Source organism: Phaseolus vulgaris, chromosome 9, assembly GCF_000499845.2.
Source record: "Phaseolus vulgaris cultivar G19833 chromosome 9, P. vulgaris v2.0, whole genome shotgun sequence".
In the NCBI taxonomy this organism is placed as follows: Eukaryota; Viridiplantae; Streptophyta; class Magnoliopsida; order Fabales; family Fabaceae; genus Phaseolus; species Phaseolus vulgaris.
Window position 1 is genome coordinate 7,750,323 of NC_023751.2, and position 26,864 is coordinate 7,777,186.

The window sequence follows — 26,864 nt, forward strand, 5'->3', positions numbered from 1 at the left end:
CGAGTATCAAACAAATACTTTCTCTTGTCCCACACCCCATTCTGAATATTGATGCCAAAATAGAGTCCCCTCTGAGATATTCATTTACTACCATATGAGAAAAGTCAACTATACCATAAACTTATCAATTTTTGCCGAGAAATATTTCAAGAAACCAAGAACCTAGACTAGACTTGAAGATATTAACTTTGAGGCCTGAAGCTTTACGAGAATCACTAAGCACCTCCTGCACCATGCGCCATTTCTCTTCAGTCATCTTCTTTGGATCATTAGGACTAACTTGTCCATACAAAGACCAAATATGCGGTGATAAAGCTCTTTTATTTTATAATTGAGTGACGCCAGTGCGATAAACTTTCTTATTTTAAATATGCTTCTAGTTGCTTGATTAATTTATTACTAAGTTTTTATTCCTATTACTAATATAGTTATATCATTATATGTTTATTTTTCTCTGAAATGTTTATTTTCAGCAATGTTTTCTGTACAAGACATTTGGTAGAGGTATTAGTCAAGTTTCTTTTTCAAATTATTTAATTAGAAAAAAAAATTAAATTTGAAAGATTAAAAACAAATTTAACTCAAACCAATGAGAAGTGTTTGTAGATCCATCTATGTAACGACATTAGCATTGCAATTATATTAGTATTCTTCACATCACAACAACATATATAGTAAGCTGACATATTACATCTGCTACCTGACATATATAGTGTGTGGTCTTTGCAAAACTAGCATTAGATAAATGGTTTTGTACATATGGGTCAAATACAGTTGCTTCCTAAAAGTGTCCCAGAAAGTTGGGGCCATTAAAGAATTTCAAAAAGAATTAGCCAACAAATATATTGCAGCTTAGCAGATGCAAAGTACACCTTATGGCCGAAAGTCCGGTGATAGTCTCCACATTGGATTGTCTAAGTCTAATAAAATATGAGATGAACCAACCATACAAATGGCAGTGATTTGTTTTTGTTAATTTAAGTAGTTTAAGGTTATACTATAAATCATTTAGAAAAAGCTTTCACAAAGAGAAATGTTTTAGAAAGAAGATATTGTTGTACAGGTCTTCTTATTCATTTCATCTTGTCTTTTCATTACAAACTATTCCCTTTTATAGAGGATGTCCTAGCGTAATCCATTTCAGGGACTACTTTTGTCACACGTCTTACAATCTTATCATAACTTTACATGTTACAACTTTTCATGTTACAACTGGAGCTGACCGAGGTCGTACATAATATCTCCATGAGATCACCTTTATTTGGATATTATATTGCACACCTTATCTTATAGTTGAAATTACATAATCTTATTGTCATGAGTACGACATCAATTGGATATCACACTGGCACACCTTATCTTACCGTTTGGAGTACGATATATTCCCTTCATTCACTTTACTTCAGACTCTTCACCTATCTGATCGGGTAGAAACTGAACAGTTGAATTGATAAGCCTGAGACTTGGTCATACTTCCATGCAAAGGATCATTATAGGGAAACATCTTTTTGTGAATAATTTATTCCATTAACCGTTCATTATAACTAAATCTTCTGGAACATAGAATTCTGTTGAAGATTTGAAGTAGTTTAGATGAGAAGAGGGGCTAGGAATCACTCTAGTAACATTCTGGGTAGAGCGGGATGATTGATCTTTAGGGAAACCATTAATTTCTCTAAGATGATTTGTAAGTTGGTGTTTATAACTATCATCTAAAGGATAGTTCTCAAAGGTCCGCCACAAATATGCTTCATTCCAAAATCAGAATTGTGCAGCAGGGTTTTAGAAATGTGGCCTATTATGACCAATGATGATTGAAGTCGATTGTTGAAGCTTGTGTTTTGGAATTTTCCTTTTTTTTCTTTAAGAGAAAGGATCTTTTTTTCTTTAAGAGAAAGGATCTTTTTCCTTTGATATGCTTAACATTAAAATCGTACCTAGAGAGCCAATCTTTTAATCTTAGGATTTGTGGGTCAAGAGGTATTTTGTTCTTGAACTCTAAGATGTTTGGAAAAAAAGAGTTATCCATTTGTACCTCTCAGGTGTAAATAACATTTTTTGATCCCATTTTTTACTGCTAACGCCTCCTTGAAGGTGGTATGATAATGTTTCTTAGCTTCTTTGAATTGTTCACTGCAGTGTCCAAATAGTTTTTCCCATCGATTTCTTCTATTAACACTCCTCCCCAATAATGGTCACTAACATCTGTTTGGAGGATCCTTTTCCCATTTCCTAGTATTTTTAGAGCCGAAGGTGACTGAGCTATATTTTTAAGTTCTTGTATGACTCGAGTTTGCTCTCCTCCCCAAGGAGGAGGGTTTTTCTTGAAAAGTTTAGAAAATGGCTAGTATATTTATTTGCCCGAATGAAGGATGAAATCCCTGATATAGTTGAGGATCCCCAAAAACTGTGGAATATGTTTGATAGTCAATGATTGATCTAGAAAGTTAAGTAACTCTTCGGCTTAGGTGTTAGACTCTTTGAGAAAAATGCATCCCTAAAATATCAATCTTTGTCTGCACTATATGGATCTTTTTTCTTCTGAGAACATTACCCAATACTGATTTTCTAAATCAAAGAATTGGTTGAGTAGGGTTTAATGGGTTTCCATATCACTGTTAATTTATTTATATTTTTTTCTATTATAAATATTATTAGGGGTAGAAATGAAAAAATTATTATTATTATATTAAAAAATTAAAATGGAATTTATTTTGAAATCTATGTTCTCTTATTACATAAGACATATAATGTGAGGAAGAGAGTAATAGTTTTCTAAAAGTAGTTAAATATAGTAATTCTCCTATAGTACTATAAATTCAGTTTCGGAACTTGCACATACTGGTTAATTGACTTGAAGTAAGCTTAAAAATTCTAACAATTATATCTTACTATAACTATGCACATTGTTAATACTACTGACTATAATAATGACGACAGTGGCAATTGTTTTGGGCTCAGCGCAACAGCATGTGTATGGAAGAAAGAACACAGAGAAGACGATGATTAATATTTATTTTATATGTATATGTACATTTGGAACAAGTCTACCTGTACTAATTATAACATATTGAAATGTTCTCACCAAGAGGCGAGCGAGCAGCAGAAGCCTAAACTTCACTGAAGGTCCTAATTAGCACACCGCTGCGTTGATGTTCAAATACCCATCCTTGAGTGGCAGAGCATATCACCATCTCTAAAATCAGGGTTGCAGAGCTTTGATCTCAATGAAATTATTATAGTGAGTAGTAGTAACACACCTGACTAATGAATATTTTATGATATAAACACTTCAGAAAAATCACATTGTAACATATACACAAACAATGTTAGGCCGGAATAGCAGAGCTTCTTGACATATGCTAATCCGTAATCATTTCCATTTCCGAGGGCTACAATCAGTCATAACCCCCAATTTTCTAATTATTTCTGGTATGTATCACTGCTTCTAGATCTGCATCTCATTAGTACATCAACAGTATACTACAGAGGGACCATTATATAAAACCCCTCAACGTAATGAATCACTTAGTACCTTCTAATCAAAGTTTCCTGGAATGTCTATATCTGTATCTGAAGGATTAGAAAGTTCGACCAGAGGTTCCTGAAGATCAAATGAATGTTATAAATAATTTTGTTACCTACATTTTAACTTTCATTGGTAAAGAGTGGCTATTTAAACTCAGATGAAGTCGCCCGTACAATTGTGTAGAGTTGTGAATACCTGTTCTGTGTCATTTGTTGAAGAATCACCGAGTCCTGGTGGCAGAGCATTCCTAAAGTGGTCTGCAGTTTCAGGCAATTCCTGAATAAGAAATCACCCCAATACCCATTAGACAAGTATCATAGCAATTCATTATATGCTTTCATTTTCGCAATACCTGAGAAAATGTTATGCACGCATATATAATAAAACTACCTCATCACTAGGGTTTACTGCATGACCACTGGAACCATCAGCCGTGTTGGACTTGGACGGATCTTCAGAACTACCCTGCATACCCCATGAAAATTTTCATGAAAATGAAAAAAAAAAATGCAGTGCCGAAAATGAATTTGCAATATGTAAAAGATTGTACTTGCTCATCATGGATTCCGGGCAATTCCCCTTCAATAACAGAAGTAGGCGGCTTGACATCAATAGGAATGTCCTGAAAATTCCATTCACGTTGAGAGGAGGAGAGAACGTATGAGAAAGGGGAGAGAGACAGAGGAGATAAGAGAATGAAAAGACAGATGTGTGATAAAAGACAGTCCAAAAATTTCCAATTCTAACCTATTTTAATAGAATTTAAATTCTATAATTTTAAATGATTAAAATAATATCGTATTTTTAAAATGTTCTTCAAAAGAAAGATCATCCGAACAACATATTTCACTACAGAGTATTTTAAATTCTTTAAAAAATTACTTCCTCCATTAAAACACAGGATAAAGGAAATTTATTATTCATGTCAACTGTTTTCACTGTTGGTGAGAATCAGAAGTATTTAACTGGAAAGTTTCATCCAGATACCTTTATCCAATGGGGTTTTTTTTACCAGTGATCTTTGACTTTGTTACTAAAGGAAAGTGACTGAATCGTAATTTAGAGCATCAGTAACTTTACTCATGACCAAGATATTACGTTATCCTCCCCCTACTTTTACCTTTCTTTTTATCTCTAATGAATTTAATTTTCCCATAAAAAAAGTGTGAAATTATTTACCAAGGAAAAACTTAAGATATTGCACACCCGAGAATTTATAACAGATCCATCAATGAAACCGTTTCATTTGGAACTGATAATTGAAAATATAAGTAAAACTGATCCCCTTCGCAGTTACAATCAGGGAATAAATTGGAAGAAAATTAAGCTCTCTGTCTTACATACATACCAGATCACTTTGCTCAACAGAAAGATTTCTTCCTCCTTTGCTGAGATCTCTGAGTGTGCCCTGTCAGAGTTAAGAAGTGGATTCAGGGGAAATGAAGATATTTGCAAGGTGCAAACAGTTCTTATTACCATTGGGGGGACCAAGTCCATGACATGAACAATGGAAGGGCACCATTGAAGATAATAAATGGCCATGGCTTAGTTTACACACTATAGTAGCCTACCTAAGCTAAAGAAATCCAAAACAGCTGCCAATTATTATTAGGGAAAAAATATTATACATCAGATTTTGATAATTCTACTTCAAACGTATATGGCCTTTCTGAAGACAAGAAGTTTGACATAAAACTACACGATAGTATATCATTTCATCCATGTAGCTGACTTCATTTAGAGGAAAATATTTTTGTTGTTGGAATTAATGAAATTCAGATGTTGAAGTTCACACCAAGCATTTCATCACAACCAAACTTATTGCACAATGACTAACCTTGTTAGCCCACATAAGGCCGCATGCATTGCATAAAGTCCTTGGTCCAGCTGGCCCCCGACGCATTGCAGGAGTATTATTTTCAGTGACACCACAATGGTGACATCTACGTCTAGAAGACATGAAAAAGCAAGGAGCGTGAATAATTAATGTTTACAGAAATGGAATAACAATACATCCAAACTTTAAAACTCACACAGATTCAGAATGAAAAGTGCCATCTTGAGCAGAACTCCGTGCATCCCAATTAGATGAACCTGGACTTTCTTTCAAGGATGCAAACTGCCCATTCTTCCTATGCATTCTAGCAAGATTAAAAGACATAAAAAACAGAACTCAAAAAAATTATAAATATAAATATAAAAGAACACATTAAACTTAAAAAACAACCTGAAATCAAACAAAGCCCTACGAGGAGCCCTAAAAAAACTATCAACATAACGCATTATGTTCCACAGTCCTTATAGCTGCTGAGAAATATGCTCACTGATTTGACTTTACCTGATGACTACCCCTTGACATTATAAACTCTACATATCACAATCAAGTTCAAATGTATTGGGTTCGCCCTGTTAATGTTAGTCTGGACAATATTTTTATAACTTGTTTATCACGGGAACATAATGCTAGAGTTGTGACATTGACAGTTTTTTATAACTCCCACCCAGATCACATTATGCTAAATTTTTCATCTTATTTAGTATTTTACATTCTTTTAATTTTACCATCATCTTTCATTTTTTTTACTTTATTAGTATGTTATTGTTGCTCCTTGATTGCCGGTGATTCTGTGTAAACTATGTAATAATACACCAACACACGAATACGAAAATACAGAAACATATACGAATACGAAAATACGTATAATTTTTAAAATGTAAGATACAAGAACATATATTTATATATTATATAATTATGAATTATATAAATTGACAATAAAAATTTGTGGACAAATATGTTTGATTTTTTTTAACAAAAAGATGTTTTTCATATTCAAAAGGATTTGTTATTTATTTTTATAATCATATTAAAAATTTATACAAATATTGAGTTTTTAGAAAATTAATGTATTTCTCCTTTTTAAAATTGTATTAAACCTATGTTAGAATCGTCAGAATTCAACAAAGTAATATATTTTTTGAATTGGAAACTTCACTAATACATATCGGACGAGTGTACGTGTCTGATACGTGTATCCGACATAGACACGCTATTTAAGAGAAATATCCGAGTTTCATATTGTGTAAAATTTAATTTCGGTGATTTCTTCTTTATCATGAATTTCTTTAATTTCAGATATTTTGTTTTGTTTTATTTTTTATTATTTAGTTTGTATTATAATATTTAAAATAACGGCTATCCCTCCCCCTATTGAACATTTAGAGTTAGCCACTACGCACCTATCCAAGATTGATAATTATGTTTCAAAGACCTACCACAGTGATTAAGAGTATAAACGCTGAGATAACTGAGTGATGATATTATTATCACAACCAAGTCAATTTCCATTGGAAAAAAAGTCATCACATATTTAGGTGAAACGGGTGCCATACAAAATTTTATTTACCTCTGTGCCACCTCTTTTCTCACGGTATACCTAATTTTCTTGTCAAAACATCTCTCCTTTCGTTTCTCGCGGAATCTGACCAAGGATGCTATTCTTCGTGAAAGGTTCGAACGCTTTGGATTATCACCCATACCCTAGAGTTTTAGTAAAGTACTCAAACTCAAATGCAAGCCTAAAATTGCAATACAAGATATCAATCTGATCTCGTTAGTAAATATACATTACCCTGTTACTTTGATCAAATGGTAGTTCAACTACAGGCACACCTGCGTGCACATCACGTCCTCCCAAAAGCAGCAAGACGGCTTGAACCTGCAAAGTAAAATTTGATCACCAAGCATTCCTCTGTCGCCATTCTTTCGAAGAGTTGAACATTACATAGGTTTAATTTAAATGCTGGTTTTTATATGTTCCATCAATTGTTTGAAATGATCAGAAAATAGTTAGCTTCACTTTTACTATCAAAGGTTTGGTTAGCTCTAAAAATCAATTGACAAGTACCTAGCATTTGGAGAATTCCTCCTCAAAATCTAACTAAGAAGTGAGAACTAAATAGTTAAATATTTTTTTACCAGAAAAAAAGAATAAATAAATAAGCAGAACACTTTGATGTTCCAATCCTTTATACAAAACCAACCTGTCATTCAGTGTTTGATACTTAGTATCTATCGTGCAATTTACCACACACATATACAGTCCTTCCTATATCTAACTAAATCTTATACCTTGCTTGTGGTTTTATCATTGACAACCTAGTATAGAAAGGCTCAAAACACTTAAAAACATGTCTTTAGAATTATTAACCTATATGCGCTAAATTGGCCATCACCATTTCAATTTGGTCCAAGACAACCTGTCCAACAGCAATTTACAGCACTAATGTATTGTGATTGTTCATCTGGAATTGTGTTCCATGACCTCCCTGTAACCTTTAGATAGCTTCCAGGTTCTTGCTTCAGCCAATGCATAATTTGTATGCATCTTCTTCCCTGTGTTTGCTATCTCTATTTTCCTGATACAACTAACCTCAACTATGCGTATGTATGCACTGAACAAACAATTAGCCAACATTACATGCCATGATAAACTGCAAAATACTTGCGATGCTGCTTGTGTTTTGTATTACCTTTAATTGTGTGGGCACAGTATGAGTTTAAAAAATATATGTGTATACACTGAATATAGATGAATAGGCAAGTTTATATTCTGAAATCCTCCCACTTACCGAGACTTCCTCTGTATTACTCAACTCAAAAAGGGCCCGTCTATATCAGCATTCTCACACAAAGCCTAGGGCTAAGGTACAGATCAGCATAAGAGAATTGTGTTTTGGGTATTTTGTTTTCATTTGCATCATACACATTATCACTTCAGCTCCGTTCTAGAATCCTGTTTCTTTGATTCCATATAATCCATATGACAGTCACCACATACCTTTCCCTGAGTTCACCTTTTATGAGATATAAAAATAATTAAAATGCTCCTTTGGCTGATTATGTGAACTAATGATAATCCCCACCCACCTATCACACACTTGATAGGCTATTTTGCACCCCATATATATTATACTCAAGTTCCTATCATTAGTTGACTCGGATTATGGATACTACTAAGGCTCAAGACTCAAGAGGAATATTAATAAAATATACTCTTTTACTGGTTAAAATTCATTTGAAACTCACTAAACACTCCACGGAGCTCTATAATGGGACACGCATCATTTATGACACAAATGATCTCATCCCATAATATATTAGAAGCGAGTTTAATTTATTTTATAATGTCTCCGTGATATTAACTTAAAATTTCAAATCCTTAAAAGTATCCGAAATGGGCTCAAAAACCCTTCTATTTTGGTAATTATAGTTTATAACTTATTACATTCTACTTAAGAAAAATTACAGTGCTATCTCGTTTAGTTGACGCAATTAAGTCTTGGTACAATGCAATATCCAAAATGGTGAAGCCTAGGTCAGAGGCTACATCTATATCATTCCCAATACTGAGCCTTTCCAAACTGCTTCTTCTTCAATAAATAGCTTAATAATAACATATTGTAAACAAACAACCCAACTCTGTAGCACATTTTCATATCTTTCTTTAATTGTGACCGAGACGTAGCCCACACATCCTGCAGAGTTTCACTCGCTTCGGATTACCCCCTTACAACAAAAATACATACCATTGCATAAAACTATCTCGTTGATGGAATTTTACTTCATTCCGTGTCTACTGTTTCATTATCTCTACTTTGAAAGAAAATATCTATATCCGCAAGCTACAGAGCATGTAATTTTATTAAAATTAGTTAAAACCTTTGTGTTATTTACTTTTTCTACAATCCTCACGCTACACTCACCGCCCCTCAATTTGTTAGATTTACCGAAAAACCTATAGGACCCAAGCCAATTGCAATGAATTATGTCAACAAAACGACGAACAATACCATAACAAAACAAAAAACAAAAATCGTCGAAGTTCGAGAACATTCCAAGACATGTTAAAAAAAGAGAGTATAAAAATAGAATCATCACCTTCTGAGGAGTGACTGCGGGAAAGACATAAACCTCACCCTCGAAAGAAAGAGTAAGCTCGCTAGTCCTGGAGGGCATAGCAGGCAGCGCTTCATGAGTGGCAATATGCGCATCCTCCAAGTCATCCATAACATCGTCATCAGCACCATCACTGTCATCGTCGTCATGGACGGGTATCGCAGGGTCCTGGAAGTGCAGAGGCTGCGGATTGACGGACGCCATGAATTCCCCCACGTCTTGGAGAAGAGAAACCCTAATTTGTGAGGCGGTGGAGCATGGTTAACGTGAGGGAAATTGAGTTAAGAAGAAGGTGGTGGAAGGTTGGAGAAGGAGAGAAAAATGGAGGAAGTGAAGATCTGGAGAGAGAAGAGAGTGAAAATTGGTTTGACGGCGTGAGCGTGTTGTTGAAAAGAGAGAGAGAGAGAATATGAAGAAAGAAAGAAAGAATGAAAGTGGTAGTTAGTTATCCCTTGTGAGAAGGTGTACGGTTGTAGGGCGTAGGTACTTCTTCTCGAGTTAACGGTTCGCAGAGCAGTGTTGCTGCCATCTCACGTCACGTCTACTCATACATACATAATAGGTTAGCCACTTAATAATTGCTCAAATAATTCAACTTTCGGTTTTCTAGTTAGTTACACATGTATCTAATTTGTTAGCAGTTTTATTAAAAATATTTTAAGCTTTATTTTTGTTCAGATGTTAATATTTAAGAAATTAAAAGAACCGGAGATTCCCACGTCGACTAGAAATTAGAGTATTTCATTGTATATAAGTGGGTGTAAATCTCAATTTTATGAACCGGTTTTATAGGGTTGAGTTAGGCTTAAAGTCCACTTTCACATTATATCAGAGTCATCTTCGAGTCTATCTTAACGAATATTTGTTGGGTTTATCAGACCATTACCCATAGTATGTTATTCCATATATAAGTAAACCTCAATCCTATGAACCAGTTTTATGGAGTTGAGTTAGGATTAAAATCCAAAAGACTTTTGAAATATATGCGTATTAAATACTTTGTATTCTTAATTCCTTGACAGAAATCCTTTATGTTTTAAGATTATGAAAGAAGCGATGAAAAGAGTGTAGAATGTTATGATTTTTATAGCAGTGGGAGTGATGATGTAACGTGAGATGGTGTATTATTGGAAGTGGGAAGCAACCATTTATAGATAGTTCGTGGGATGAATATTATGATGTTGGATCGGAATCTGCTTTGTGGTTCCTTGGTCTCTTGGATTCTGTTTGTGTCATTTTCTTTATTAAAAAACATTAAATTATTGCACTTACTGTTTTAGATGTTTGCTTCAAATATGTTTTCCTTTTTGCAATTTATGAAACACACCACACCCTACCACCACCTCACATCTTAGGATATTTTTGGTTACATCATATAGAATGTAGAAACATTAGAACATGGTAATAAGAAAAACAAGAAAGAGAACAATATATGATAAGTTATCCATTAACAAACATTTTTCCCAAAAAAAAGAGTGTATTTTATTCTATTGATAGTGTGCATCACTTTACCAAGCTTTTTTTGTTGGTACAAATTAAAGCATTTTTTGTTTGGACTTTGGACGATCCAACAGAGAAAGCACTAACCCTCCTTCTCAAAATCTTTATATTAGTTTGAAAAAAAGACACTACATTTAATTCCCATGTAGTAAAAATAGTTTTAAGTAAATCCTAAATATTACTATTTTTTTTTCTGGACGCAATTTTACAGCACAAAATAAGTTCAAAGTTTTTCTTAAAGTTTTTTTTTACATTCGATAATATACTAAAATTACAAATCGTCTAATTGTCTTATACTAAAATTTGTTTATTAATAATTTCCGTGTATTAATGTTTTTGTGTATGAGTCAGACTTACTTTTGTTTTGTAATTCACTCAATTGCTAATTTTTAAATGCATGTTTTTAACCCAAAATTTATCAATAGATTAAAGACTATCATATGCTACTCTATAAAATGAATTTAAAATGACAACTTTTTTTAAAATATTAGTGATTCAAACCTGAAAATGAGTAAATAAAATAAAATTTTAAAATACTTACACAGGGAAAAACTTATTTACGTCTTTGACAATATTTAGATAAAATTCTCCTTTAATACTTGAAATAAATATATAAAAGGTAAACAAAATTTATAGCATGATCAGTAAATTTATGAACATAAGTTCACAAAAGTTATTTTCATTTAATTTCTTCAAAATCTTTGAGTTGCTTTTGGCTTATAAAGAAAATAACTGCATTTTAACTTCTTATAGTTTTCTCATATAGGTTTTCATAACAAAGATATTCTTTCCAGTTTTTTAGGGTTGTTTTGTAGAGACCAAATAGTCCAATAAATTTTATAAATTATAATAAAATAGTTATTGAGTTTCTATTTACTCCCATTTTTCATTCCACTCCACAATAAATATAAGATTAAAGATTACATGATACATAGAGTATACGATAAAAAAAATGTAATTAATATGATTTTCAACTTTATAGATGACAAATAAATACAAATAAAAGGAAAGTGTGTTTAAACAAAATATTTACTTAAAAAAAGAGAGTAAATTAGTTAATAAAGTTAGAAAAAGAATATTGGTTCAAGTTTAGTAACAATTTCCGGACATGATAATTAATTGACATTTGTTGAGTTTGTCCTCTTCTTATCACGAATCAAATTTATTTTTTTAAATTTAAATAAACTCAATATCATTGTATTAATTAGTTAACTTCAATATTTTAAATATTGTTGTGATTTTTTCGTAGGTATTATAGAAGAAATAAAAAACAGTGAATAAATTAAATTTCTGATTTAATTTTAAATTAACTCACAAAGTAAAAAATTATTTTTTAATTTATAATTTCTTTACTTTAGTTTATCCTTTATTTTGTTTTATATTTACTACATGGAAACAGAACTTCACGTCTGTAATATAATATATACCTTTGAAATACTAGTTCTGTGATTATATTTTTATTATTGTTATTATTTTATTCCAAATTGCAATGATAATTAAAATAATATATGGTAATTCACAATTGAATTGATAAACAATTTTTTAGAAACAATTTTTTTTATATGGGTATTAAAAGGTGTAAGAATATTGGTTGTAAAAAAATGTGTAAGAATGATAAGTCTTTTACCAATATAAAGTTCATAAGAGTCAGAGAAATTGTTACATCAAAGCTTTATACATAATTAATGCATAATATCTATTGGTCATGGAATGTAAAAAATCTGATGCAACATTTTAATTGATTTGAGCTTAAAAATGAAAAAAATAGTATATATTTCTTAGTTTGATTGATTTATTTTTAAAAAATACTTCTCATATTATTATTTAGCTCACAGTATTTGCAAATTTTTACGAATCAGATTCAAACTTAGAAAAAAAAACTCATTTATTTCATATACCAAACCTATCTAACGTGTTAAAATACAGGCTTTGCATACCAGAACTTAATCAGTTTACAGTCTACTTTTGATGTACTTCAAATTTAACTTTCACTAAGTTTTTCATTAAGCAAGGAATATGAACTATATCAGTCACTTACAACACATTAACATAATCATGACTATAAAATAGGTGCAGTGACGACTTGAATTATAATAAGTTAACGTTAACTAAGGCATTCAAAAGTGAAGACCTAACCATTCACTTTTAAAAGCAATTGGATTAAAAAAAAAAAGAATTGAAACCAAAATTTGATAGATTTATAGAGTTAAAAAAATACTTAATGATTATTATCCATTAACAATGAATAGTAACCACAGCAGTTAATCATACATCTAGTTGGCAACTGCACCTCCGTAACACTCTTTGTAACTGAAACAATGCATGTCATGACTTTTTTTACAAGTATATAATACAATAAGAGATAATGATTCACTCACTATTTATTTTATATTCAATTGCATTTAAATATTATTTTACTTTTATTATCTTGAATATTGGAGAATCTTTTTACTCTTGAATAATCGGAGAATTTTTTACTATCTTGAATATAGGAGAATCTTTTCTGCAGAAGAATTTCCACTCGACTGTCATTAAAGTTCCACAATCCTTACCGGATGAAAATATAAAGACAAAATTCTTACGTATTGGATATGAAAGCAAGAATAAGAAGGAACTTTTACTTCAGAACTGGGGATAAGAATAATAAAATCCACTGTATCTAGTTCTAGTAATCTCAAACCATCCATATGTAGTTTGATGATTCTTTACTATAAACTCGAGTCATATCTTAACTAGTCAAACAACCATAAACTCGAGTCTCTTTGGTGTTAAAAAATCATCCACCAGAACTCTTGCATGCTACTGCGCACATTTTTCACGAGGCTAAACTAAAACCACGACCACTGAACGAGATCAAGTTCATTTAAAATTCCAGTTTTATACATTAATAGATAAACAGTTAATGCAACTGATCTAAGAGTATATAAATAGACCTCTTATACGAGATAAAGTCATTTCCAATTCCAGTTTTGTACATTCATATATAAACAGTTGATGCAACCGATCCGAGTATAGGAATAGACCTCTTGTATTGATGAGAACTTCGCTATATACTGTACATTCTATAGGTAAAACTGAATTGGATTACTATAAACCTGCGAATGTCACAGTAAAAGACTTGCATTTTCTGTGAGTGGAAAACTCAACGATCAGATACCAAAGCTTTGATATCATTAACATGATTGTCATGTTGTGCCGGGATAACACTCCGACAGTCCAAGTCATTATTACTACCCACATCAACCTGTCATCAAGTGCAGAAGAGAAGAATCATGCATATATTAACATACTGAGTAAAAGATAACTTGATATAATAAATGAAACATACCTGCTCAAGTGGAACAAGAGAGTGTTCTTGGTTTCTCTTAGAAAGATCCCTCAAAGTGCCCTGCAGAATTGCGGTGTCAGAATGTTGGATTAAACAACAATCAAATTCAGAATTACTGAAATTAGCAAACTTCAGATTCATAGTTGAGCAAATTTGAATTTAATGCTCGAAAGAATATAGTTGCATCTTCCTTGACATGCTTTGAAATGGGAGGGAAAGGAAATTAAATTAACATCGGATGTCTCTAAGAAAAAAATTGTAAGATATTAAGGCAGCAAACTGAAATGCGATAATAAACAGAACATCCCAAGATTTTGATAATCAGAAACAGTACTAAAAAATATAACATAAAATAATTTACTGGCAGAAACGTCACAGAACTGAATATAAGGATAATGATATATAGGTCTTCAATGTCTTTGCAAAATAAGACAACCAACTTAGATAATTCCCAAATCTGTTAAGCTTTTCCAATAGAGAAGAATATTGGAGAATTATTTGTACGAAAGAATATGACTGATGTAGACTCCACTCTTATGCCATAGCAGTCAGATGAGGGAGAGCCTCTGAGCCTCTGCTTTAAATGAGTTGTGTCTCACATCCAGCTGATATGGGACTTGCTCCTACAAATCTCATCTGGCACGAAAGGGTGGTTCACTCCACAAGTGAACAAGCCAATCTCTAATTAATAACGAAGAGATGTCATAAACTACCATTGGTTTTAACCATAGCACTCAGGAAATAGTTTAGAGAATGGGAAGGAAATCTAATGAGACACACATGGTATTTTTTTGTTGTCTTAGGGTTTCTTCCAGTCAATTAAAAAGATGAACGTATACATACTAACAAAATAGAAAACAAGATGAGCCAGGTATCCCCCCGCCCAAAAAAATATACAAATCATATCGATAAATGCTTACCCTGTTTGCCCAAAAAAGCCCGCAAGCATTGCAAAGTGACCTTGGACCAGATGGCCCCCTTCGCATCATTGGAGTGGATTTTGAACTTGTTCCACAATGTGTACAACTATACATTCATAATCATGAAAACAAGAGATAGTAAAACATCTAAAGGCATGCCTCAAGACTCAAATTTAATCACCAGAAAACCAGTCAGTCACGGAATTATGAAAAAAAAGAAGTTCAAACATTGCTTAAGTAACACTGAGAAACTTACGAGTTTTCAGATTGAACAGCCTCCTGTCCCGACTCTTGATCTGAACCCCAACTATTAGCTCCATCTTGTTTCTTAGATGAAGTAAATTGACCCTTATTACGATGCATCCTACACAATAAAAATAAGGTAAGATATACGCATTGAAGCAAATAAAGTCAAACAGCTAAAATGGAGAGCAATAAGAATAAAATGTGGAACATGGATGATGTACGATAGTCCTTCAAAAGATGAGAGCTTCCATATTTGATAGCATAGCACTAATTACATATGAAATATGAAGTGCCCACAACGTTACTTGCTGATGAGAACAACTTAATATCAAGAGACGTCAAACCATTTGTTAAAATAATGCAAACAACTATATACGTACATACCAATACACACGCATGGCTATAGCAACAAAAATCTCAGAGGAAGGAGTGCCATGCCATGTGTTTCAGTTACCAAGAGCTATTTTGTGGCACTGTGCACCATAACAGCAAAACACTCCAATACCAGCATTTGGGAGCAAATAAGCTCCACTCTGGTAGGGAAATTGCAGTAAGCTGGCCACTATTAACTACTTTACAAACCTATTATGCACAGATACTCCAAAATTAGTGATGTATCTCTACAGTTTAACTATCCAATACCAATACTTACACAATATAACATTCATATAGCTCAGCATAACATATCCCATATAATTATCTACAGTTGAATCCTTTCAAACCTCAGATTTTGGAATATCTTCATGTAAACCACACATTTCAAGAGAAATAATAGAATTCATTAGGCATATATCTCAGCACCGGTACACCTGTTTCAACTTTGAGGAACAGATTTATGATGACATAACTAGAACTTTTTTGAGAAGCTCTACTTTTAACTTACGAGCAAAGCACTAAGCCATCTTTTTTTAGGAAAAACTTATCTAGTTAATATAACTTTTAAAATTCCTTTTATCAATTAAACGTTTTTTCTTTAAAAGAAAACAAAAAATAGGCCCTAAATAAGCACAATTCAGGTTCTGATAGGAAGTACAGGAATCCAAAACACGCTTATATTTATAAAGAAGCTAAATGAGAATAAAAAACAATGCTTTACATAAAACCCGTCAAATCTTTAACAATTTATTTGTCAATTAAAAATCCACCAGGAATCAATTTTTATTGTTGTACCATAGCATAACAATATAAACAATAATCAGGAACCAGTCCTTCCAAAACTAAAAATGCTGGTTCTGCTGGCTGTTTTATAGTGCAGTTTTGACATTAGTCCACATCGATCTAATCAATAACGATCCCTCAGAATATGTCATCACCAACTAAAACTATAAAACCCATATATGCATGATGAGATGATACTTTTTTCAAGGTATTCTTGAATATTTACCATAGAAATCACCAATTTAATATATCCAATAATACACTAAACCAAAATGGTGTAAGAAAAGAAAGGCAAATAGTTTGGTAATCAAGCTCAAGAATCTAACTGCATGTAGAAAGCTTACTATCAGATTCAGACCTGAGTGCAACTTCTTGACGTACACTATATCTAACTTTCTTATCAAAGCATCGCTCTTTCCTCTTCTGACGGAACCTATTCAACGATGCCTCTCGCTGTGGTAGACTGCATCTTGCAGGAAATTCTACTGAACCCTAAACCGATCATCAACAAACGTAAAATTATAAAATACCCTCACAAACAAAGGCTTTGATTGGATAAATTTCTGCATAAGTTAAAATCACATTATACCCGGTAACTTCGAAAGAAGCTTTCCCGTCTAAATTCTTAAAAAAATCAGGTGAAAAGTTGATTTCATTTATATGAGGTTCAATTCTACTCATAAAAGTGCTTTTGAAGAAGTTTATCCAGACAGACTTAAAATTCGTTGAGCTTCAAGCTCTACCGTCGAAACGTACCGTATGATTTTGAGGGGATAGTTCCACCGCACATTGCGAGCCCGGAGTAAGTTCACTTCCTCCCAACAGCAACAATACTGCTTGGACCTGAAACGGCGTCGTAGCAGTGAAAGAAATACAATTCAGTTCAGTCTCAGAAGAGACAGTGATTTTAAGAAAAACAGTGGAAACAGAAGAAAACAAGAAACTGCCTTATCAGGTGTAACGGCATCGAAGACATAGACTTGGCCCCGAAACGAGAGCGTGAGCTGGCTAGAATCCTGGACAGAGATTTCAGGGGGTGAAACGTAGAGGGAGACGGCGGAAACGTCTTCGACATCGGCGCCAACGTCTTCTATGGTGTGGGAGCTGTAATGGATGTGTTGATCGGAGGCGTCGGCGTCGTTGTCTTCGGCCGGGACGATCTGGTTCATGGGGTCGTACATTGTTGTTGGTGGGAGGATAAAATTTGGGGTTTGGAAGTGTTACATTACGCGCGAGTGAAGCAAGAGGAAACCCTAACCCTAACCCTAACCCTAATCCTAATTCTAATACTGAAAACGTAGTGTGATGAGGGAGAGAGGGCGGTGGAAGAAAGAAAGCGACGACAATGGGGATAACTTTAAATACGTCTGAGAATATGTTGTTGTTGGTTTGTGAAGCAACGACAAGATGAAGAGAGTCTGAGAGAGAGAAAAAAAAAATACTGAATATTTGACTATGGAACCTGTCCTTATTTACGAGGTTGTCCATCTTTTGATTTAAGTTACATTAATCACCTTCATACATTTTCTAAAATTACTTTTTTAACATTACCAACAATATATTTTTTAAGAAACAGTGTAATACTTTTCCAAACAATTAAATATATTTATGCATAATATGTCGAGGTATCAGTCCAATACTTTTCAAATGATCGGATTGTTATAAAAATATAAAGAAACAAAGAAAATTTGTGTAATTTCTTAAATTTTGAATTTCACAATGAGAAAATTTGTCTCTTTGGTTTAGACTTCATAAAAAAAACATTTTATTTGCCCTTTTTTCGGGTGAGGAAACTTTGAAAGTTTCATTCTCTCCTTAAGTTTATAAACATTCTATTTTTTTTTTTATCTAGGATCGTTACATGGTAATAGGGGTGACAAAGTGGAGCGGGTTGTGCGAATTGGTCCGTAACCCATCGGGCGGGCTGACGTTTTCAACCCGCTGACACGCATTAGCCCGTCCCGCATAACCCGCACCCTGTGCGAGCCAACAACGGGACGAGGCGGGCTGGCCCGCTAGCCCGCAAAAAAAAGTTTCCATTTGGGCAAGATATCAAATCCTTTAGAACTTGATGTGAGTTGATTAGGAGTTGAAACATCATATGACACTTTCAAGAATTGGATCAAGATTCTACAAGCAATTCAAGAACACAACAAGAACAAGAGAACCAAATGGAAACCCATTTCAAGAACACAAATCAAGAAAACTCATGGGAAACCCATTTCAAGAACATTAACCGAATAGAACATCAACAAGTAATTTCAACCGATTAAAACAAGAACCAATGACAAACTATTGATTAGAAACATTCAATAGCAACATTTGACCGATTGAAAATCAAGAACAAGAAGCAAAACATGTTTTAGAGATTTTGATATAGAATGGGTATGGAAGAAAGATGAAGAGTTGAAGAAACTTATGTGGTTGAAGACAATGGGAGTGATTACGCCACTTGGATGGTGGAAGGCTCCAAGATGAGTGAGAGTACCGCCACTTGAGGATTCCCAAAACCCACAAGATAAGACAAAGAGAAGGAGAGCAAGTCTCACAAAGAAACCACTCAAATTCTAGAGAGTAACCTCACTTTCAATTTCAATATTCAACTTTCAACTTGTCTTTACAAAAGCCAAGCTCCTCCTTATATAGTAATAGAGGGTCGATCATTCAAAAGGAAAAAGGACAATGAAAAGGCATGGGAAGGCAAAGGCACATGCAAATGCCGCCCAACAAGTCTCAAGCTTCCAAAAGTGACTTTTGGAACTACTCTTCCTAAGTCCTATGCTCCTTTCCTTTATTTTCTATTTTAAAACTATTTTAAAAATATTACAAAAAGATATTAATTAAGCTTGAGCCTCATCCTTTGAGAAAACTAATAAGAAGAACTTTAAATGCTTTGGGTCTTGTCCATTTCTTCTATTGATAAAGTCTTTATTTGCTTGTTGAGATGACCCTTCAAGTTTAGCATCCTTAGTCATCTTCATGTATTTTTGATTCACATCAGAACTCATATCCTAGACCCATTTTGTCAAATTATGCTACCAGAAGAGGTGTTAGACAAGACAATAACAAGCTTAGATGTAACAAAAATGACTCCTCAAGGGAATAAAGACTACCTTCCCTGGATCTTTACATCACAACAACGTCATTCCCCCTGTTTTGCATCACTCTCCTCACAACACTTATGACCCTTCAAATCAAAGACTTTAGTGAATATAAGTTTTTTCTTCAACTTTGAAACACACTCACAACACCTATAACTTCATATTTATTACTACAAACAGATATATAATTCTTCAAGTCCGAGACATAACAAACATTAGTCAATATATGAATAATTTTATCATACATCTTTATCCGTATAGAGCAGAGCCTATAGCATATGCTTTGCAAAATATGTCACTGGCCATAAAAATGTTACCACTTTAATAAGCCCATCAAGCATGGTAACCTAAATAACATCCTTTTCAATAAAAGAGTTGTTACAAATTAACTTTGTCATAAAGGGATCCTCTAGCTTCAACTACAACACTGCAAAAGTCTTATTCTTTACAACCTTAAAAAAGACCTCATTTTACAACTATAGCAAAATTATCCTATAAGTCCTTTTCTCCATCACCTCTAGAGCAGACCTCTTTCTATGTATGGTTTATCTTCAAAAACTGCCTTATTTGACAATGATAACAAAATCATCATATAATTTGGTTTCTCCATCTTCTTCATAACATGCCTCTCTATGTGATTTATATTCAAAAAAAGTCCATATACCCTTTGTTCCTTGAGTAAATCTCTCATATTGATTCTCCATGTCTTGAATTGTTCTTCTCATTGAAATATTTTCAATCTGAAATTTATAAAAGCATAAAGCATAATAATTTAGACTTACTTCTTATATCAACTAGAATTAAAACGAAAAATTTTAGAAGAACAAATTTTATTTGATTTTCAATTTTGGTTTGAATTAAAAGACTATAAAATGCAATATCCATAAAATAAAAATAAAAATGTCCAAATTTTTTATTTGGTTAACAACACAAAGGTAAAATATCTCAATAATGCGAAATTTAAAACAAAAAACTTATCTAACCATGCAATTAATCCTAACAACATATTCAAATAGACAAAAGAGAGAAACATAACAAATAGTAACATTTAATGTACTATATGTGATCGAACACCCTTCAGTTCACTACATCCCTTATGTTATTACATTAAGCACAATATGTTGAAGATGGGAAACTTTGATGTGTCAAGTCCTCATGAAGCCTGAAGCTGTGTTGTGTTTTATATTTAGTTTTTGTTATGGGGGTTTAGAATCTTTGTAAGATCAATCTTGATTCTCAAACAAAGCTTATTTCAATTTGTTTTAAAGATTAAAGTGTTTTTTCATGCAAAGGGAAAAACAACAGATTAAAGTTTCGAGACAATCGGTTGTTTGTCACTTAGCTGACAAAGAAGTTTTGAAACTGTTTTTTTGAATCACTTAGCTGTCAAAGTCATTCAACCGGTTAAATCGCAGTTTTAACCGATTAAATGTAAGTTTTCATAACAACTTTTTGAAAACTTGTTTTAACTGATTTAGTTGTTCAAATCTGCCTTCAACGGTAGCTTTTCTAGGATTATAAAAATAGTCTTCCTTCAAACGTTTAGAGATTGATGAATAAGAGAAGTTTTATACTCTGATTTGAAATCGATTTGAGAGATTACCAACTGTTTGTGAAAATGTGTTTTTCTAAGTTTAGCAAGATTGCTTTTAGGCTTTGCTGTGATTCAAGAACTGATCAATAGGGTTTCTGGTGTACTGTAATTCCAGGTGTTTTCTACCCTTCTATAGTTTCTTGTAATTGTTCATATTACACTCTGTAAAATTGTTGTAAAAACCTGTAAAGTCAGTGTGATTCTGGCTTGAGGTGTTGGCTGTGTGCAAAGAGGGTGAGTAGGCTTTGTGGGATTCAAAGTTACCTCTTTGTGGTGTGTGTTTGTAATATGTGATTGGTTACATAGTGAAATACTCAGTGGTTTGACTGAGGACTGGATGTAGCTATGGAATTGAGTGAACCAGTATAAACCTTGTGTGTAATTCTTTCTATCTTTTCTCTCCATAACTGTTTGATATTTTTCGTTGTCATAAACAATCGGTTAAATCGTCATTTTAACTGATTATAATTCTGATATCAGTTTTTGTTTGTCTATTGGATTGGATTTCTGAATTGCTTTTCTGAGTTGATTATTAAAGATTCATTCTAAGGAAAGTATTTGTGAAAATATTTTATAAACAATTCACCCCCTCTTGTTCTAGCCATCAATCCTAACACAATAAGTCGACCATATTAGACTAACACGATTTATTACCTTCCCTAATATGGCCAAATAACTCGCAGACCCAACTCGACCTTATAAATAGGTTGACCTCACTCGAGCCAAGGTACATACCTAATAACGTTTATTATCACAAACCATCGAATACTAGATACTAACTTAAGCATCAAAGTGTTAGAATATATGGCCTTAAATGAGAGGGTAGGGGGGGTGAATTGTTTAAGAGGGGTTTTTGAAATCTTTTTAATCTTTAACAAAATTCTTTGTATGAATCCAGAACAGAAATCAGGTTAGCCAAGAACAAGATCAATAAAACAGCAAGGCAATAGAAAAACAATCGATTGTTTCTGCGAATTAATCGGTTGTTTATACTAGTAAAAACTAAAAACAGAATGTAAATGAGTTTAAGGGTAAGAGAAAGATACACCAACAGTTCATACTGGTTCACTCCTAAACCAAGAGCTACATCCAGTCCCTAGAAAACCACTGGGTAATCCACTAAGTAATCAAACCAGATTACAACACACAATCCACCAAAACAGTGACCTTTAACCCTTCAAGAAACACACTCACTTTGACAATTCACACACCAAGAGTATTAATCTTAACCACCTCAAGTGCACACAACACTCCTTGGTAACACAACACCAGAAATACAGAAGGTTGAGAAGAGATTACACTTGTTTATAGAACAATTTGAAATCAATACAAAATGCAATCCTATTCCACTCTCTTAGAAAACTCAAAGCTTTGATGTGAATGTTCAAATCTTGAATCAACTCTTTCACAACTGAAAAACTCAAATCTGTTTCTATTTTTTGTTTGAAAACATAAACAAACTATTTATATTTTCCAAAGATTGGTCAAAGCATTTAATGAAGGAGCGTATTCAGTTGGAAATCATTTAAAGTACATTTAACGACCAAAATAGAATTCTGTTAGGATTTTCAAAGAAACAATCGGTTGAAACAACCGATGTTTAGTTTGGCAGTTAAGTCAACCAAACTTAAACAGTTTTCAACCTTTTCAAAAACTCCTAAGAGTAAAACAAGCGGTTGATTCGACAAAACAACAGGTTATTTTTCACTTAGTTTGAAAAACACTTTATTTTAAAAAGGATTTAAAACACATTAGCTTTAGATTCAACAAAGGAGTGGATTACATATAAAACTACCCAGATCCCTCCCAAAACACAACAACAACACAACCTTACATCAAGCACAAAGGATTTGGATTCTTCAAAGCATAATTTAAATTCTTCAAAGCATTTGATCACTCTTGATCAACACAGAGGACCTTTTATAGGTACTCCCACTCTGCCACAAACCAAGATTGAAGACAAAGAACCGAAACCTTATAGGTATCAACACTGATAAGTATTCATCATCAAAGGGACAAGACCTCACGACCCATATGAGAACAATTGGCGCCCACCCAGGGCGAGAAGGACATATAAGACTTTATGGTAAGTACGAGGAGAAAACCTAATGATAACAAGAAAATGGAAAACAAACACATAGTCCTACTATTAGCCTTTCAAAGTGAGATGGTCGAGATGAGGCTAAAAAATGAAGAGGAAATTCTAGCTCTCTCGGAGGAGAATGAAAAGATGAAGAGAAAGTTGGCCGGGGGATCGCAGACACCCTTTAACAATGAATCTAGTCAAGATAGCCTGCCAAAGGTAACCCTTCTGACGTTCCCATCTGCGATGTTTGACCGTTGGAGGCTGACGGTCAGAAGGATGAATCCAAGCCAAACACCTCAACCCACACCTTGGAATAATAGGAGAAGTTCGTGGATACCCCTTTATCAACGAGATAATGGAAGCTAGGTTACCCTTGGCCCCAAGTTGGAAGGGCTAAGTATAGATCGATATGACGAAACAGTCGACCCCAACAGACACAATGATGTTTATACAACATAAATGATTCTATGCATCACAAACGATGTCGTTATATGTCAAGTTTTTCCCACATCTCTAAAGGGTAAAGCATGCAACCAATTCCCTCACCTACCCACATTAACTATTGATTGCTTCAATACACTAGCAACCAAATTTGAAACTCAATTCGCGACGAGTCTACCCCACCATTTGACATCCATTATCTTAGTCAACATTCACTAAGAGAAGGGCAAACCACTTTGAACTTTCACGGAGAAATTCAAAAAGATAACTCTCAACATTCATAACTCGAATCTTGAAGTAACCCTACATCACATGGCACGACTCTGTGACTGAGACCATTCGCTGATAGCTTGTGCAAAAGGCTAGCAGCAGACATAGACGAGTTATTGCGAGAATTCACGAAATTCACGAAATTAGAAGAATTGCGAGAATTCCAAAACAATGCAAAGGCCAAGACAACTACAAATAGAAAAAAAACTAAGAAATATGGGAAACAACATGGCGGGCCCATGATCATAGACCCAGAACCATCCAAATTCTCAAGATACACACCCTAAACACACCAGAGTCATATTCTTGAAAAGGCCCTCAGTTCTGAGCTCATTCTCATTCCCATAAAGGTACCAACTCCTTTGAACGTTGAGACAAGGAAGCAATGATGATACCATCACAATTTTGGCCACTCAATCGAGGAGCTAATACAGGTCAGGAACCTCAAGAAGTTCGTATAAGGTGTCGAACCTCGTGATAGGACTCAATCCCTCATGCAAGAGGAAAGAAATCGATGCCTATCACCGAGATGACAACTATTGTCGGAAGGATGATAGGCCAAGGCAGGCCAAATGACAAAAGATACAAGGGATACACCCTTAATAGGGGTTACATCGTTATTGGAGGTTTTGTAGGAGGCAGAGCATGAACTACTACTTGAAAATGCCATCTCCGAATAGTGTAATCAATAAACTTGGTGGCGTCCACTCCTCGGAGGATGTCGTCGATCATATTTGTGGATGTCGACTTCAAAGGCATCAACCATTGCAAGACGATCCTATGATGGTAATGATCGAGATCGAGCAGTTTGCGGCCATTTGGTTGATCAAGGAAGTTTAGTGGATATTTTGTGTTGGAAACTTTTAAGAAGCTGCAATTATCTGAGGCCAACATCTAGAAACATTATGAGCATATTCTTATATTCTTCAGAGAGATGGCAAACACTAAGGGGTTTATAGACTTGTATACGAAGTTTGGGGAGAGATTGTTGAACATTCACACAATCAAAATCTAATACCTTATTGTTGACATCGACATTTTATGCAATATATGTTGAACAAGATGCTTTGATGCCTCCAAATCTGTGTGGAAGACTTGAAGAACTTGTTGCTATGTATGTGTTGTCTAGTAGTTTTTGACTTGTTAATTCACATCTTGTATTGATCCAAGCTCACTTAACTCTTAATCTCTTTTAAAATAAATGTTTTTTTAAAAGTTGAGAAATTTTAGTCAGTTGTTTTTCAAATCAACCATTTGGAAAAGCTGCTACTCAAAGGTATTAAGGCTAAAACAAGTTTTTCTACCTGTTGAACTGTCGAAACAACTATTTGTTTGACACCTAGTGGTTTTCAAAATATTTTGGAAAAAATTGACTTTATTTTGTCTTTGTTGTCAAACTGAAACAACTGGTTATTTCAATAAAACAACTGGTTGTTTTTATGAAATATTATTTCAATATGTTGTTTTGGAAAATAATTTGTTGTTTTTATAACAAAATTATGTTAAGTGTTTGAAACTATTTTTAAATGATTCCAACTGCTTTTGAATTATGGTCTAACAATTTTAACAACTTCCTTGAGTCTATATAAAGACTGTTTTATAATCTTTTCAAGCATCTAAGAAAGAAAGTTTATTGAAAACGTTTTCAAGAGAGATCAAGAGCTTTAGATCATCACTTATGTGTGAAATAGGATTGGGTTTGTAAACTTCTATAATACTGCTTTGAAAAGCTCATGTGTACTCTATTTCCTTTACTTTGAACATTGTATTTTTGTTTAATTTTGTGTAAGGAAGTTTCAGAAAGGGTTTATGAAAACTGTGGTGTTGCCAAGGAGTGGTGTGTTCTCGAGGGGTTCAAGATCACTCTTGGTGTGTGTTTGTAATCTTGCTTTAGTTACTTAGTGAATTCTCAGTGGTTAGCTGATGACTGAATGTAGCTTTTGGTTAAGAGTGAACCAATATAAACTTTTTTGTGTGATTCTCTCTATCTCTTCTCTTATACATTATTTTAATAATTGTTCTTTCTCAGCTAGTATAAACAACCTCTTGTTTCGAGAAAATAATCGGTTGAATTTCTGTAAAGAACACTAAAACTAAACTTTTATTTAGTTAAGCAGAAAATCAATTGGTTAATTTTTTAGAACTTTTCACTCTACTTTCAAACTTTGAGAAAATTAAATTCCACCCCCTCTTGTTTTGGCCACACATTCTAACAATCATATCCACGCCACATCTCGTCATGAAGTTTCCATTCTCGGTAGACATTGTAACAATCCATGTTGACCAAATGATGACCAGTGAATGCTATGTCACCAATGTCCATATGAAAGGTCTAGCAATGAAGACCAAAGACTGTTTGCCAAGTATCATGTATAAGTGCGGTGGAACTTGTAGACGTCAATTCCATAATGAACAACGACTTCCAAAGGGAAGCACAATTATGGAGATAAGAGGTCCATGTCATACCACACCAGAAGATCGAAGATCGTATGCTAGGTATGAGTGCGGTGGAGCTTGTAAGCCTTAATTCCATAATGAACAACTACTTCCAGATGCAACTGGATAAGGAAAGCACAATTATAGAGATAGGAGGTCCAGGTCATACCACGTCAGTGCCAAGACGCCACGCTTAGGCACATCTTTGTCTCCGACCAGGGTCGAGACGTTGGTAAAGATCCTAATGGATAACACCAAATTATTTACATGGGACTACCACAAAAATGTTGGCAATGGAC

At 33.7% G+C, this 26,864-nt stretch overlaps 2 protein-coding genes across 3 annotated transcripts; both read right to left on the reverse strand.

The window, feature by feature from the left end:
• Positions 1 to 2,975: 2,975 nt before the first annotated feature.
• Positions 2,976 to 10,748, reverse strand: LOC137820791 (GATA transcription factor 24-like). The gene is made up of 10 exons (XM_068625041.1): positions 9,468 to 10,748; positions 7,159 to 7,245; positions 6,934 to 7,067; positions 5,563 to 5,670; positions 5,367 to 5,478; positions 4,878 to 4,937; positions 4,080 to 4,151; positions 3,920 to 3,994; positions 3,725 to 3,805; positions 2,976 to 3,604 (listed from the first exon to the last, which is right to left on the reverse strand). Exons 1-10 carry the CDS (start codon positions 9,687 to 9,689, stop codon positions 3,539 to 3,541), a joined length of 1,017 nt encoding a protein of 338 aa, XP_068481142.1. The 5' UTR covers positions 9,690 to 10,748; the 3' UTR covers positions 2,976 to 3,538.
• A 3,151-nt stretch (positions 10,749 to 13,899) lies between these two features.
• LOC137820792 (GATA transcription factor 25-like) lies at positions 13,900 to 18,107 on the reverse strand. Of its 2 annotated transcripts, none has more exons than XR_011082682.1 (7): positions 17,585 to 18,084; positions 17,394 to 17,480; positions 16,996 to 17,129; positions 15,490 to 15,597; positions 15,234 to 15,339; positions 14,314 to 14,994; positions 13,900 to 14,229 (listed from the first exon to the last, which is right to left on the reverse strand). XR_011082682.1 is itself a non-coding variant. In XM_068625043.1 (7 exons), the coding sequence occupies exons 1-7, from the start codon at positions 17,816 to 17,818 to the stop codon at positions 14,128 to 14,130; spliced, it is 831 nt and encodes a 276-aa protein (XP_068481144.1). In that variant the 5' UTR covers positions 17,819 to 18,107; the 3' UTR covers positions 13,900 to 14,127. The 2 variants fall into 2 exon arrangements, 1 of the variants encoding a protein (XP_068481144.1); XM_068625043.1 differs by having other exon boundaries at positions 14,314 to 14,373; positions 17,585 to 18,107.
• Positions 18,108 to 26,864: the final 8,757 nt, after the last annotated feature.